A 17014-nucleotide genomic window follows, 5' to 3' on the forward strand; every position below is an offset into this window, starting at 1 on the left:
GACAAATTATTTCACTGTATCACAATTCCAGTGGGTAAGAACATACACTAAGTTGACTGTGCCTTTAAACAGCTTGGAAAATTTCTGAAAAGATGCCATGGCTTTAGAAGCTTCTGTTAGGCTAATTGACATCATTTGATTCAATTGGAGATGTACCTGTGGATGTATTTCAAGGTCTACCTTGAAAACAAAACTCAGTGCCTCTACAAAACTCAGTGCCTCTTTGCTTGACATCATGGGAAAATCAAAAGGAATAAGCTAAGTTCTCAGAAAATAAATGTAGACCTCCAGAAGTCTAGTTCTTCCTTGGGAGCAATTTCCAAACGCCTGAAGGTACCATGTTCATCTGTACAAACAATAGTACACATGTATGAACACCAAGGGACCACGCAGCCATCATACCGCTCAGGAAGGAGACTGTCTTTGGTGCGAAAAGTGCAATCAATCCCAGAACAACAGCAAAGGACCTTGTGAAAATGCTGGAGGAAACGTGTACAAAAGCATCTATATCCACAGAGTCCTATATCGACATAACCTGAAAGGCCGCTCAACAAGGAAGAAGCCACTGCTCCAAAACCGCCATAAAAAAGCCAGACTACGGTTTGCAACTGCACATGGGGACAAAGATCGTACTTTTTGGAGAAATGTCCTCTGGTCTGGTGAAACAAAAATAGAACTGTTAGGCCATAATGACTTTCGTTATGTTTGGAGGAAAAAGGGGGAGGCTTGCAAGCCAAAGAACACCATCCCAACCATGAAGCACGGGGGGCAGCATCATATTGTGGGGGTGCTTTGCTGCAGAAAGGACTGGTGCACTTCACAAAATAGATGGCATCACGAGGAAGGAAGGGAAATTATGTGGATATATTGAAGCAACATCTCAAGACATCAGTTAAAGCTTGGTCGCTAATGGGTCTTCCAAATGGACAACGACCCCAAGCATACTTCCAAAGTTGTGGCAAAACGGCTTAAGGACAACAAAGTTCAGGTATTGGAGTGGCCATCACAAAGCCCTGACCTCAATCCTATAGAACATTTGTGGGCAGAACTGAAAAAGCGTGTGTGAGCAAGGAGGCCTACAAACCTGACTCAGTTACACCAGCTCTGTCAGGAGGAATGGGCCAAAATTCAACTTATTGTGGGAAGCATGTGGAAGGCTGCCCGAAACGTTTGACCCAAGTTAAACATTTTAAAGGCAATGCTACCAAAAACTAAATGAGTGTATATAAACTTCTGACCCACTGGGAATGTGATGAAAGAAATAAAAGCTGAAATAAATCATTCTCTCTACTACTATTCTGACATTTCACAGTCCTAAAACAAAGTGGTGATCCTAACTGACCTAAGAAAGGGAATTTTTACTAGAATTAAATGTCAGGAATTGTGAAATACTGAGTTTAAATATATTTGCCTAAGGTGTATGTAAACTTCCAACTTCAACTGTACACGCACGCAAGCACGCACAAACACACTCTCACTCTCTTACACTTGGCGACAGTGAGTCCTCTGTCTCTGACCACTGAGCTGTCTTCCTGGTAAAAGGACAGGTTGTTGATGGTGGCAGCCACGTTCACCAGAAGCTCCTCACTTTCCTGCATGGACCTGAGCTCTGACACACACACACACACACACACACTTTATAGCAGGGAGAATTAAAACATTGGATGCATTTACTGTAGAAAAAAGATCTCTTGAGGCTCTCTGCAGCACAGCAAGAACAGAATATATAGGTCAAATGAAGGCAGTTATAGTAAAAAGTGTGAAAATAGTAACTATGGAATATGAAAAATTCACTTAGCTACATGTTATCTGCAGGAAATGTACCCAATAAATGTGGGTATCATTTCCAACAAACTTTTTAAAAAGATGCAAGCGGTTAAAAACAGAATGTGCTCTGGATTTTGAAGCAGATGTTGCTTATTCGGTCATACTGTATATCACAGATATTGCGGTCGTACTGAGTGTCAACCGGTGCCTGCATCATAGTGTGTGTTTCGTTTCTGGGTCTGACTGGAAAGGCCCTTTAGTGTGGTGGAGAATTTCTCCTCCTCTCTCTAAATGTAAAGCAGCATGCATCATACACTGTGATCAAAACAGGATATTATTGAAATGCCTGATTTATGTCCACAGCCAGTGCGGATCAGAAAGGGAAAAACTACATCTCTTCGGTCTGTCTGGCTCTCACAATCTACTTTCTGTTTTGCTATTTTTCCCATTCTTTCTTTACTTTCTTTCACACTCACCCTCTCTTTCTTCAAATGTCCATACCTTTGTCTTTACCACCATCTGCATATGGCCCTCTATTTCTCTCTGTCATTCTCTCTCCATCTCCCCATACCCAGTCACGTACAGTACAGTGTGTGGGAGGGAGGCGGAAGATAAGAGCTCACAGTTGAGAAACTAAGAATTTCACACCCACCTGAACATGGCCTATACCAGTCAGTCAGTCCTGAAACCATTCTAACCACCTAGGAGTTTCACAAGAACCAACCCCAGGCTCTCAAGAGAACAGAACATTCTGCTCTCTCTGGCTCTTTTCTGCAAAAGGACCCAAACTGAAAAAGGATGTGCACAAAAAAAAATCGAAAGAAAGAAGGTGAGAAATGGAAAAATGAAATAGGTGTCAGATATTTGTCACTTGTTCCCAGCACACAGGAAGCTGTGGTACCAAACAAGGACTGACTGTACAGAGTTATACATTATAAAGGGTTTGTACATTTTTATTCATCTGGTGACGGAGCACCTCAGGGCTAAACAAATAAAGTACTACTGTCTTGAGCGCTAGCTAGCTAGTTAGCTAACTAACTGACCCTAGTGAATAGAAAGATTCAGTACAACCAGGGACAATATGGAGATGGGAACATGATGGGGATGTTATGGGAATGTTATGGGATCATTATGGTAATGTTATGGAGACATTATGAGAACATTATGGGGATGTTATGAGAAGATTATGGGGTCATATTTCAGCCTTACATTACCCTCAAAGTGCTGAAACTCACCCAGTGTGTTTAGCAGGTAGTGTATTAGGTCTGTGTTAGCTGCCAGGGTCGGTCCCACTGCAGGGTGGATGGACATATTAGCCAGTACCCTGACCAGCTTCACCAGCACGTCCTTGCTCTCCCACCATCCCAAGAAAGGGGTGCAGGGGTTACAGGTGTCCCTGGCTGGAGGTGTGCGGGGTGTGTGTGCGGGCGGTGGGTCCCACCTTCCGTGGTAGGTGTGGTAGAGCCCTAGGAGCACGGACATACATCCCTCAGCCGTGAAGAGGTGCTTTCTGGCCTCACTGCTCCGAGACGTTAGGTTACCCAGAGTGAAGAGCAGACGCACCACCAGGTCCTGTGTGGAGGGGAGACAGAGGGAGGGGGCTTGAATGTGTTTCAGTGTAGTGTGTGTGTGTGTGTGTGTGTGTGTGTGTGTGTGTGTGTGTGTGCGCATGTGTGTGCGCATGTGTTATCCACATAAACACATACCTTGGTTACAGAGAATAACACAGTCATTTCTCCCATCAGATATGGCATTACATTCATTTACAATTTCTCCCCTACCACAGTGACAAGGACCGACAAATTACCTCAAAAGCAGAAGAAAATGTATACCACCACGTTTGTTTCTCAATCGCACACCGCCCCTCCCCTAAAGTGGGTGTCACAAACATCCTTCCCATTGCCCTAGAGTTACCCTAGTCCTGGCTGGGCTGACTGGCAAGTGTGGCTGGGATGGACTGGGCTGTACTGTACTGTACAGGCTGTCCTGTCAAAGGGCTATTCAGGACACAACGTGATCAACCGTGTGTCTATGTGTATTAATGGGGGATATCTACTGTGTCTAGCATGTGTGTGCCCACTGTGTGTGTGTGCCCACTGTGTGTGTGTGTGTGTGTGTTAGCTTCCCTGCTGTGTGTTGTTTATTCCCTGGGTGATTTAGATCCTCCCCACCCCGTCTCCCTGAGGAAGGGCAGGATGACTTCCTCAATTTCTCCTGGGACGCTGATTAAGTCAAAGCACGCACACACACACACACACACTGCTGTAAATGTACTGGGACTTGGAGTACATAAACAACTTGCTCAAGGTAAACAGGCTTAGTCGATGAACAGTATAAACACTGGGAGTGAATAGGCTAATCTGCTTCCTATACCACAGTACACACACAGGGCTCACCTGTTTCCACTGGTGTTTGCTCAACAGTTCTATAAATAGTGTGTAGCAGCCCGGGGTCTGGGCCAGAACCAGGCAGCACTCAGAGTAGGAGGACAGTTTACTGGAGGACAGACAGAGGGACAATAAATAACACTGACCAGATAGACTCTCACTGGACTGTTTTACTAGAGGGATTGGTTTTATTGGCATTAGATGTGGAAATAGGGAGTGCTACATGGTTTTATAATCATTCACTGAGATAGTGAACTGTTCATTCATATAAGATAGGATGAACTGTAAATGTGTTTTTTTTTAATGAGGAATAACAGTTCAGAGTGGCTGATGAAGTTGGGAAAAGTCTTTGAGACATATTTAACCATCACTTCATGTTTACAGACTGAAAAGAAATGCACAACATGCACCATGTCCAATGGCATGAGGACTGTACTGTCCCACCCACAATGAAACAGTTGAATGTAAGTTTTGAGAGGTTTTAGGTGTACAGTGTGTGTGTGTTACCTGAACACCCTGGCAATGTTGGTGCAGATGTCCTGGTCTCCGTGGTGATGGCGCAGCACCAGGCACAGTTCTGCCAGGGTGCCGTGGGAGACGAAAAGGGGGCGGGACTCGGGGAGGTCAGCCAGGTTCCTCAGGGTTGCTGTCAACTGCAAGGGTCAGAAGTGGAGAGAGAAAGAGCGAGAGAGCATGTGAGGCAATGGCGATGTGATGAGAGCGGAACCAAGAGAACTGATGATTTATTGTAGATGGTCTTTGCCAGTTGCACCTGATGTAACAATATCTCCAGTAATCTTTAACCTTTTTGACAGAAGGAGCGGAAGTTATTCAAAGACCCTATAAATCACTCTATCGTGAAGGAAACTGATTTCCAACACTACACAGAGCGTTGCCAGCAGTAGCGCTGAAATGACAACACTCTCAGTTCCCTCTGACTACCAACAGCATAACAAGCAGCCAGACAGGCCGCCGCGTATCATTTCATATCAAATCATCTGCTAAACTCTAACTCAGGATGTTATCTAAATCAGTTAATCAGATTGAAGACGTTAAGTGGTGATTTTCTATAGAATGAAACATACTGTACTGTGGAGCAGAGCTGCGAACAAATCAGAATATTATGGAGGAGCAGACAGAAACAAAAGCATAATTCCTAATAGCAGGAATAGGACAATTAAAAAGTTACCCTCACCAGAAATGAGAAGTTCCTTAAAACGGAATATTTCACATTTTGTTCCTTTTAATGTTTTGCTTTGTTACATTTTTTTAAAACTTCAACTGAAAAGTTAACTGTCCAGCTGTTCTTCAAATGTCGAGGAACTTAGCTAAAAAAACTGCCTTTGACTGATTTGGAGTCAGCTCTACCGGGCCTTTACCATAGTGTTTATGTAACTGGTTCGGGGTATCTTCTACAATCTCACCTGTACATGGATGTGTCCTCCGATGGTGAACTGAGTGTGGTCAGGTTGGGACAGTGGGTGGAGCTTCTGTATGAGCAAGGTGGCCACACCCACACAGTCCTTGGCCAATAGGAGCCTGAGGAGGGCAGAGTTCCCTGAGAGGAACTTCAGAGTGCCCACACAGTACAACACAGCCTCCCCAGACACACACACATCCTCACAGCGCAGCACACACAGCAGCGAATCTGGACATAATACAAAGTCACACTCACTTGTTAACACACATCACTCCAACCTCACAACACGAGCTGCTTTTAATACAACCTTACACAGGTAAAAACAACATTCAAACATACAGTACCAACCAAAAGTTTGGACATACCTACTCATTCCAGGGTTTTTCTTAATTTTTACTATTTTCTACATTGTAGAATAATAGTGAAGACATCAAAACTATGAAATAACACATTGAATCAGGCAGTAACCCAAAAAATTGTTAAACAAATCAAAATATATTTTATATTTGAGATTCTTCAAAGTAGCAACCCTTTACCTTGATCACAGCTTGGCATTCTCTCAATCAGTTTCATGAGGTAGTCACCTGGAATGCATTTAAATGAACAAGTGTGCCTTTTTAAAAGTTACTTTGTGGAATTTCTTTCCTTCTTAATCCGTTTGAGCCAATCAGTTGTGTTGTGACAAGGTAGGGGTGGTATACAGAAGATGGTCTTTTACCAAACAGGGCTAAGTCCATATTATGGCAAGAACAGCTCAAATAAGCTTCAGTCAATCTGGAAAGGTTCGAGAACTTTGAACGTGCAGTCGCAAAAACCATCAAGCACTATGATGAAACTGGCTCTCATGAGGACTGCCACAGGAAAGGAAGACTTGAGTAGGTGAACGGATTATCTCTGCATGTGGGGTTCCCACAGTGAAGTATGGAGGAGGAGGTATGATGGTGCTTTGCTGGTGACACTGTCTGTGATTTATTTAGAATTAAAAAGGCACACTTAACCAGCATGGCTACCACAGCATTTTTCAGCAATACGCCATACCATCTGGTTTGCGCTTAGTGGAACTATAATTTGTTTTTCAACAGGACAATGACCCAACACATCTCCAGGCTGTGTAAGGGCTATTTAACCAAGAAGGAGAGTGATGGAGTGCTGCATCAGATGACCTGGCCTCCACAAATCACCTGACCTCAACCCATTTGAGATGGTTTGGGATGAGTTGGACCGCAGAGTAAAGGAAAAGCAGCCAACAAGTGCTCAGCATATGTGGGAACTCCTTCAAGACTTAGAGAAGCATTCCAGGTGAAGCTGGTTGAGAGAATGCCAAGAGTGTGCAAAGCTGTCAAAGGTAAAGGGTGGCTACTTTGAAGAATCTCATAAAATATAGTTTGAGTTGTTTAACACTTTTTTGTTTACTACATGATATTTCATAGTTTTGATGTCTTCACTACTATTCTACAATGTAGAAAATAATAAAATTAGTAGGTGTCCAACCTTTTGACTGGCACTGTATATCTGTATATAATTAACATTATACACACATACTGTTAAGTGTGTCAATGTGTTACCTATGATGGAGTTGTTCTGGAAGAGGATATCGTTGCTCTCACTGCGGCTGATCTTGAAGATGAGTTTACAGATGTTCAGCAGGTTTTTTCCACTGACGTTCAGCTGAACAACAAGTTATTAGACAAAAATAATTCTAACACATCAGCCAGGAACTTTACGCTGTTGCTTTGTACTAAGGATATCACCCAACAAAGCTAACTAAGGGCAGGTCTGTTTAAACTACTGTTGTGTATTAGGGGAAGGAAGAGATGGGAGAAATAGAATCATCATGAGGACATTGATTGTACTCACCTCAAGGGTGAGTTTGGCGAGCTGCAGGTTGAGTTGGGCGGAATTGAGGTCGATGAGGCAGAACAGCGCCCTGAGAAGCCCCGCTCTCTTCCTGCAACGCCGGCCCAGCATGCCTTGCTCTGCCAGGGCGCCATGGAGACAGTCACACGCGTCACACAGCCGCTCCACGGCATCCTCGGATCCACCTGAGGAGAGGCACATGATTGAGAAAACTATGTAAACTTAGATATACAGTGGGGCAAAAAAAGTATTTAAGTCAGCCACCAATTGTGCAAGTTCTCCCACTTAAAAAGATGAGAGAGGCCTGTAATTTTCATCATAGGTACACTTCAACTCTGACAGACAAAATTAGAAAAAAAATCCAGAAAATCACATTGTAGGATTTTTAATGAATTTATTTGCAAATTATGGTGGAAAATAAGTATTTGGTCACCTACAAACAAGCAAGATTTCTGGCTCTCACAGACCTGTAACTTCTTCTTTAAGAGGCTCCTCTGTCCTCCACTCATTACCTGTATTAATGGCACCTGTTTGAACTTGTTATCAGTATAAAAGACCACAACCTCAAACAGTCACACTCCAAACTCCACTATGGCCAAGACCAAAGAGCTGTCAAAGGACACCAGAAACAAAATTTTAGACCTGCACCAGGCTGGGAAGACTGAATCTGCAATAGGTAAGCAGCTTGGTTTGAAGAAATCAACTGTGGGAGCAATTATTAGGAAATGGAAGACATACAAGACCACTGATAATCTCCCTTGATCTGGGGCTCCACGCAAGATCTCACCCCGTGGGGTCAAAATGATCACAAGAACGGTGACCAAAAATCCCAGAACGACACGGGGAGACCTAGTGAATGACCTGCAGAGAGCTGGGACCAAAGTAACAAAGCCTACCATCAGTAACACACTACGCCGCCAGAGACTCAAATCCTGCAGTGCCAGACGTGTCCCCCTGCTTAAGCCAGTACATGTCCAGGCCATCTGAAGTTTGCTAGAGAGCATTTGGATGATCCAGAAGAAGATTGGGAGAATGTCATATGGTCAGATGAAACCAAAATAGAACCTTTTGGTAAAAACTCAACTCGTTGTGTTTGGAGGACAAAGAATGCTGAGTTGCATCCAAAGAACACCATACCTACTGTGAAGCATGGGGGTGGAAACATCATGCTTTGGGGCTGTTTTTCTGCAAAGGGACTAGGACGACTGATCCGTGTAAAGGAAAGAATGAATGGGGCCATGCATCGTGAGATTTTTAGTGAAAACCTCCTTCCATCAGTAAGGGCATTGAAGATGAAACGTGGCTGGGTCTTTCAGTATGACAATGATCCCAAACACACCGCCCAGGCAATGAATTAGTGGCTTCGTAAGAAGCATTTCAAGGTCCCGGAGTGGCCTAGCCAGTCTCCAGATCTCAACCCCATAGAAAATCTTTGGAGGGAGTTGAAAGTCCATGTTGCCCAGCAACAGCCCCAAAACATCACTGCTCTAGAGGAGATCTGCATGGAGGAATGGGCCAAAATACCAGCAACAGTGTGTGAAAACCTTGTGAAGACTTACAGAAAACATTAACCTCTGTCATTGCCAACAAAAGGTATATAACAAAGTATTGAGATAAACTTTTGTTATTGACCAAATACTTATTTTCCACCATAATTTGCAAATAAATTCATTAAAAATCCTACAATGTGATTTCTGGATTTTTTTTCTCATTTTGTCTGTCATAGTTGAAGTGTACCTATGATGAAAATTACAGGCCTCTCATCTTTTTTAAGTGGGAGAACATGCACAATTGGTGGCTGACTTATATACTATTTTGCCCCACTGTATTTGTGCAAATATACCACTGGCATGCATTATTTATTCACATGCACACAGAGTTATGAGTTATGCACACATATGAAGTGAATATGCATGATTAACATCCTGTACATTACTGAGAGGAAAAGAGAGGGTGGGGTGCTTTTCCAGGTATAATATATATGTTTTCCTTCTGTCTAAAAAATATGGCCAATTTCCTCTTTCCAGAAAGGTTGGCCACACACTCGACATATTGCAATATCACAGGCAATCTGAAATGCATGAGCCAGGAGGTACTTGGTACAATAAATATTTCAAAAGTGTTAAAATATTTACAGACCTAGAATTCATTTTGCGGTAGTCAGACTGCAAAGTCAAACTAGGAGAATTCTGAAGGGATGCCAAACACAACACTAGTTTGTTTTGCTTTCTTCAACCGTTAAAATGGCTCCGTGTTAACTTTTTTCATGTGTGTGTTTTTCTACCAACACTGATCTATTTTTATTAACTTACATATTAGCATGAAAAGGAAATCAGCTGAATAGCACATGAGAAACTATATTCAAATCACAGGATAAACTTAATTTCAGTCCTGTTTTCACAATATCTGCCCAGTTCGCAAAGTCTAAATTATTTGTGCATTTACGAAAGAGGTGCTTTTTGTACAGGACAACATAGATGCATTAGGGAAAGAATTGCAATCCAACACTGTCCAATCATCATTGTCCTATATTGAGAAGAATGTTATGTGACTAACATCTGTTTGTACTTTTGTTTGGGGTTCATTCATAGCAAACAGAACACTACCTGCAGCGATGGACTCCAGCTCTTGCAACAGAGGGAAAATCTTAACATTCCACACCACTGATTCGTCCTCAGCCTCCTGGCTGGCTGGTCTGTCTCCGTTGCCTAACTCTGTTCCTAACTCTGACACAGAAACAAGGAGACGAAAAGGGAAGAAAGAAAAACAGACAATTAATGCCTCAAAGCTCAACTTGGTGCAAGAGGGCTGAGTATAGTTCACAAGTTCAGCTTCTTAAAATAAATCGCTCTCCAGGAAGTTTAATGCCGGTAATGAAAGGTCACCGTTCGCATCTATAGTTCCTCTGATTTGTGTGTGTACTTTCGTGCGTGTGAATATTTGCATATCTGTATGCCTGGCTGCCTGGTGCAGTGGTGGTGCAGGAAGTGGTGACTACAGACCAACAGCCATTAGTTGCTGCTTACAGAAAGTGTGTGAGTGAGGCCTTTCAGCAACAACACCCTGCATGATCAAAGTGTGACACACTGTTAAGCTCTCACAGTTGAGAGGAAAGAAAGGTGGTTATGCTGGAGATGAGATTAACATTACATTCTTGGTTCTTTTCATTTAGCAGCTTAATATATCCTCAACCAGTATGTAGACATCAAACCAACTATGACTTTGATTTAAGCTCAAATAAAATAAAACATCCTTCAAAGTCAGGGTGACACACATCTACAGCCAACCAAACTGGATGGTAGATTTAACAATAGGTTTAACAATTGGCCTGGTGTAGGCTACCTTCACAGGCTCTGTTGGTTCGCTGCTGGACATATAAGCCCTTTAGTTGATCCTAACGTACAGTTAGAACTGTATGGTTCAGTAAACTATTGAACTAAGCTAGTATTCACTTAGTGAATCAGGACTAACCTGTTCTGGCCCCGGCTCCTGCTCCTTTGCCTGGTCTAATAGATGAGTCAACACCACCATGGAACCTGAGTCCACTGCAATTTGACATAAACACACACAAGATGTCTTTACCAAAATGGTGGCTCAGAACCTATTAAGTCTTGGCTGATTAACTATTGTTAACTGAGATGTAAGACATTTTCAAAGATGGGTCACTCACAGTGCATAATACTGTAGTTTGGAAACGACTGGTTGTATTGCTAGATACATGGGGCGGTAGGGTAGCCTAGTGGTTAGAGCGTTGGACTAATAACCGGAAGGTTGCAAGTTCAAATCCCCGAGCTGTCATTCTGCCCCTGAACAGGCAGTTAACCCACTGTTCCTAGGCCGTCATTGAAAATAAGAATTTGTTCTTAACTGACTTGCCTAGTTAAATAAAGGTAAAATAAAATATGTGACCAGTTCCTTCAGCCACCACTTGGTGTCCCCATTGCAACAAGAACTCAGACCACAGCTTTGTGGTTAAAGCCATTCATGTGACTTTACTCACCAATCAGTTTCAGTTAGAGAACAGACAGTAACAACCATAACATGCTGTTTTAATCTGCACTGTTCCCGTTCACTGTCTGTTTGTTGTCATTGATGTTCAAATTGATCTTGACAATGCTATAATGTCCCTACTATAAGTAAAATTCTGCATGGAACTTAAAACTCCCTCAAGGGCTAAAGCATCTATTGGATGACTTACGGACAGTACTGAGGCTTGTTCACAGGGCATAGACTAGATCAGAAAACACAAGCCCCGGAGAGCAGAGGTGAATGTTATTCTACATTTCAGAGAGAGAGAAAAAGAGGGAGATGCACAAATATACATGGAGAGAGAGACAGAGAGAGAGACAGAAAGAGTGAGGGAGAGAGAGTGGGAGAGAGGGGTCATGGGGTCTGTGTGATAGGATTAGGGCCTGATAATAGGGCCTCTGTGTGTGATAGTGCATTCTCAGAGACATGATCTCATCTGTGTCTTGGGCCTGGGCAGGGTCTAGCCAATGGACAGCAGACAGTCAGTCAGTCCCAGCAGAGACACTGCTATGCTGCTGCCAGCCATGCCCAGATGGGCACCCAAATCTAATAGACATCCATTTGGAGCTATAAAGCCCATGCTTATTGGAGAAAAAGAAGCAGCCAATGTCTAATCTCTCACTCTTCATCTCTCACTCACTTTTTTTCCCATTTCTTCAGCATGCACTACACACTCCAACTTTAAATCTTTCACTCTGTAGATCAATTTGTTATATCAATCTCCTTTGCTCTCACCCTTGGCTCAAACCTTCACTCTCCCTTTTCTGTCACTTTCTATCCCCCTCTCTCTAAGATGGGTTGGTCTAAGTTCTGAAAAGGATTCCTGGCTTGGATTTTTGGTTCTCAGTAAACCTGTGGGGATCTTGGTTTCTAAGTAAAAGTGTTTAATGGTTGTTCGCCAGCAGCTATACCTAATCAATGGAAAGGATGGATTTTAATGACAGGCCCGTCCTCACGCCTGGAGTTATGCCTACGTAACTAACATTCTCCTGATGAGGTCAGTAGAATGAAACAGTGTTCTAGCCTCTACTGACTGTGGAGGTATAAGGCTGACCAGTCAGTGATGGTGATAACAGATAGATAGACCTATTTTATTAGGAAGGGCTTTGGCTGAGAAGGTAGTTTGGGTGGGGAAACTAGGATCCCTTTAAACCAGGGATTCCCAAACTCGGTCCTGGGGCCTCCCATGGGTGCGCGTTTTGGTTTTTGCCCTAGTACTACACAACTGATTCACAACTGATTCAAATCAACCCATCATCCAGCTAAGATTATTTGAATCAGCTGTCTAGTGCTTGGGCAAAAACCAAAATGTGCACCCATGGGAGGCCCCAAGTCAGAGTTTGGGAAATCCTGCTTAAAGACAGATACCTGACCTGAATAATGAGGTTGACTTATTAGGCCTAGATGGGGGTAGCTAAAAGGTTATATAATATTTTATAACACTTAGGAGAAATTCATGAAATACCTTGAATAAACATGAAGGCATTCTGAGAACCAAAATGAGTGAGAAAGCAGAGGAGGTGGGGGTGCGTAGTTAAAGTCCTTTGAATTGGACACACTGAAGGTGTGACAAAGAGGGTGGCGAAGGCAAAGGGCCGGGGATGTGAAATGTAAGAATAGGAGGTATAATTCATCACTATGCAGTACTGGTGACATGGAATCCATTGTGTGCCAATAAATCTACACTTATTCGCTTACTTTCACCTAGGTCAAAAAAGAGGCAGAGTTAGGAATGGAGGGAGGGGGAGAGAGAAAGGAGGAGAGAGAGAGAGGGAGGAGAGAGAAATAGGAGGAGTAAAACAGTAAGAAAAATTCAAGAAAAAAAATATGGAAAAAAGAGAGACGAGGATAGAAAGAAATGAGGATATGGAGGAAAGAGAGAACAAGGAGTGAAATGTACAGGCATACAGTACCTTACACTGTTGGTCCTGGGTGGGGCAGGTTTCGAGGGTCCTCCACTATCCTTGTCTCTCCTCTCTCGATCAGTAGGCTCAACATAAAGGGCTCTCCTGCCTCTTCCCTTAGCTGACAGCGCTCTCTGCTCTGGGCTGGAGACTGAATTTACACTCTCCCTTACTACAAACACAGTACAATTAAGAGCTATTATAGTTACTGGATACTAGTGTTAATTCTGAACACCCCTTAACGTTTTCACCATCTTTTCAGATATTGTGTTTTGATTTGGTGAAAGATTAGAAAATTGATGTTTAGAAAATGTACAAATAACCCAATTTTACAGTCATTTTAGCAATTCCCAAAAGCGTTATAATACAGTAAGTAAAGAATGACAGCAAGCAAATGTGCAAAAAAAGAAGACTAAACCCCAAGGCAACCAGCTACAGTGAATTATGCTTTCCACCTCAACCACCCCAGTGGTAATGTAAAGCAGGTATAATGTCCTCCTGTGAATAGCTCCATTCATTTCCCTTTGGGAGAAGCGCTGTTCCAGCCTTCTGCCTGTAAACATGGTTTAATAAAAAAATGACTAGCAGGCCACGCGCTGAGATATTTACTTACAATAATAGTGTTAATGGTTTGCTTATTGCAACCATCCCTCTATCTCCCCCTCGCTTTAAAAAACCCTAACATGCAACTCTCTCTATATATATATATACAGTTGAAGTGGGAAGTTTACATACGCTAAGGTTGGAGTCATTAAAAAAATCTTTTTTCAACCATTCCACAAATTTCTTGTCAACAAACTATAGTTTTGGCAAGTCAGTTAGGACATCTACTTTGTGCATGAAAGAAGACATTTTTCCAACAATTGTTTACAGATAGATTATTTCACTTATAATTCACTGTATCACAATTCCGGTGGGTCAGAAGTTTACATACACTAAGTTGACTGGGCCTTTAAACAGCTTGGAAAATTCCAGGAAATGATGTCATGGCTTTAGAACTTTCTGATATGTTAATTGACATAATTTGAGTCAATTGGAGGTGTACCTGTGGATGTATTTCAAGGCCTACCTTCAAACTCAGTGCCTCTTTGTTTGACATCATGGGAAAATCTAAAGAAATCAGCCAAGAAATTGTAGACCTCCACAAGTCTGGGTCATCCTTGGGAGCATTTTCCAAACGCCTGAAGGTACCACATCTGTACAAACAATAGTACGCAGGTATAAACACCATGGGACCACACAGCCGTCATGCCGCTCAGGAAGGGGACGCATTCTGTCTCCTAGAGATGAACGTACTTTGGTGCGAAAAGTGCAAATCAATCCCAGAACAACAGCAAAGGACCTTGTGAAGATGCTGGAGGAAACAGGTACAAAAGCATCTATATCCACAGTCAAACGAGTCCTATATCGACATAACCTGAAAAGGCAGCTCAGCAAGGAAGAAGCCACTGCTCCAAATCCGCCATAAAAAAGCCAGACTACGGATTGCAACTGCACATGGGGACAAAGATCATACTTTTTGGAGAAATAATGAAACAAACATAGAACTTTTTGGCCATAAAGACCATCGGTATGTTTGGAGGAAAAAGGGGGAGGCTTGCAAGCCGAACAACAACATCCCAACCGTGAAGCATGGGGGTGGCAGCATCATGTTGTGGGGGTGCTTTGCTACAGGAGGGACTGGTGCACTTCACAAAATAGATGGCATCACGAGGAAGGAGAATTTGGTGGATATATTGAAGCAACATCTCAAGACATCAGTCAGGAAGTTAAAGCTTGGTCGCAAAATGGGTCTTCCAAATGGACAATGAGTTGTGGCAAAATGGCTTAAATACAGCAAAGTCAAGGTATTGGAGTGGCCATGACAAAGCTCTGACCTCAAGCCTACAGAACATTTGTGGGAAGAACTGAAAAAGCATGTGAAAGGAAGAAGGTATACAAACGCGAATGTGCCAAAATTTACCCAATTTATTGTGGGAAGCTTGTGGAAGACTTCCCGAAACGTTTGGCAATGCTACCAAATACTAATTGAGTGTTTGTAAACTTCTGACCTGCTGGGAATATGATGAAAGAAATAAAAGCTGAAATAAATCATTATTTCCACTATTATTCTGACATTTCACATTCTTAATAAAGTAGTGAACCTAACTGACCTAAGACAGGGAATTTCTACTTTGATTAAATGTCAGGAATGGTAAAAACAAAACAGAGTTTAAACGTATTTGGATAAGGTGTAGGTAAACTTCCGACTTCAACTATATGTGTGTGTGTGTGTGTATATCACCTCCAATCTCTCCATCGCTTTTGCAATTTTGTCTCTCCCTTCTTAGACTTCCTAATAAAATACAAAAAACTACATCTCAGCCCTCTTTTTCCTCGCTCTTCATCTCTTTCCTTTCTCTCCATCTCTCCATCAAACCCCCGAGCTGACAAGGTACAAATCTGTCGTTCTGCCCCTGAACAGGCAGTTAACCCACTGTTCCCAGGCCGTCATTGAAAATAAGAATTTGTTCTTAACTGACTTGACTGGTTAAATAAAGGTTAAAAAAAATTTTTTTTTTAAATCTCTCCTTACCTTCTGTTGGCCATGCCACAGGTGGGAGTGTTGTCAGAGAGCCAGCTCTAAAAAGGCGTGCCCTCGCCCCCACCGCCCCCCTCTTCAGCTCCAGGGGGTCAGAGGGGGGTTTGGGGAGTGCCATGGGGCTGACGGGATCTGGGTCCTCATCCTGGGCCACTGGCAACCTGGGCTTCTGGTAGGCCATAAACATTACTTCATCATTAAAGGGACCAAACACTGATTTAGTGTGTGTTGTCTTCAGCTGATCAGAACGATACACTAAGGCTTTCCAAGACCCCCAAGTTCACAAGGATACACACAGATTAATGTACTGTACAAGAGTGAGGATATGAAATGTACAGTGAGGAGAACCCACATGTTCCAGAGGAGACAGGCGAGTTCCAGAACCCGGTCTGGAGTCTGGCGCTTCAAAGTTCCGAGCGTAGAGGCTGAAAGAAGAAAAAAAGACCATGTTCATTCAGTACACTGTATGGATGTGACACTAGACTACTGCTAGGGGGGTTATAATATAGGGTGTTTAACCAGAACCTGAATGTAGAGGGAGGTCGACTGTCTTGGGTTCGAGAGGTCTCTCCAAACAGCTGTCTGTGGTTGTCTCGAGGGGTAAAAGGTCGCTGGGTGCGCAGGGTCCTCAGAGAGTGCCTAGCCTCGGTGACGATCTCTGCGCTGGTCTTCCTCCGAGGGTCAGGGTTCAGGGTGAAAGGGCTGTGTTTCTCACGCTTCCTCTCCAAAGAAGACATTTTGTGATGGTTGTTGCCAGCAGGACCAGGGATGAGGTCAGGAGAATTACTTTTTGAGAATGATTTCATCACTGAAGTGGGTTTTGCCTGGGTGTATTACTGAAGAGGAAGAGGCGGTGAAATGATGAGGAAACCTATTCATCATTCACAAAAGCTATTTACTATATATATATATATATATATATATATATGGGTGAATAATAAACACAGTATGTCAAGCCATTGCAGAAACAGGCACCAAAAATGCATCTGAGTAAAGCAAGCAAAACGGCATAAAAAACTGTAGACTGATATGAAGAGTTACAGAGGCTTGTTGTAAATGAGAAAGTGTG

The 17014-nt window shown here is 42.8% G+C and overlaps 1 protein-coding gene across 1 annotated transcript in view; it reads right to left on the reverse strand.

Annotated features, from left to right (window-relative positions):
* Positions 1-17014, reverse strand: part of armc2 (armadillo repeat containing 2) — a 28489-nt gene that overhangs the window by 11009 nt on the left and 466 nt on the right. Inside the window, exons 2-14 of the mRNA XM_024420385.2 lie at positions 16471-16781; positions 16298-16370; positions 15940-16114; positions 13374-13536; positions 10903-10976; positions 10038-10157; positions 7432-7616; positions 7140-7242; positions 5579-5802; positions 4662-4807; positions 4164-4263; positions 3003-3339; positions 1487-1609 (exon numbers count right to left, since the gene is read on the reverse strand). Of these exons, the coding sequence (XP_024276153.1) occupies positions 1487-1609; positions 3003-3339; positions 4164-4263; positions 4662-4807; positions 5579-5802; positions 7140-7242; positions 7432-7616; positions 10038-10157; positions 10903-10976; positions 13374-13536; positions 15940-16114; positions 16298-16370; positions 16471-16751 (2104 nt within the window). The 5' untranslated portion in view covers positions 16752-16781. The remainder of the gene's footprint in view (positions 1-1486; positions 1610-3002; positions 3340-4163; positions 4264-4661; positions 4808-5578; positions 5803-7139; positions 7243-7431; positions 7617-10037; positions 10158-10902; positions 10977-13373; positions 13537-15939; positions 16115-16297; positions 16371-16470; positions 16782-17014) is intronic.

The sequence above is a fragment of the Oncorhynchus tshawytscha genome, linkage group LG05 (genome assembly GCF_018296145.1).
Source record: "Oncorhynchus tshawytscha isolate Ot180627B linkage group LG05, Otsh_v2.0, whole genome shotgun sequence".
NCBI classification, from domain to species: Eukaryota; Metazoa; Chordata; class Actinopteri; order Salmoniformes; family Salmonidae; genus Oncorhynchus; species Oncorhynchus tshawytscha.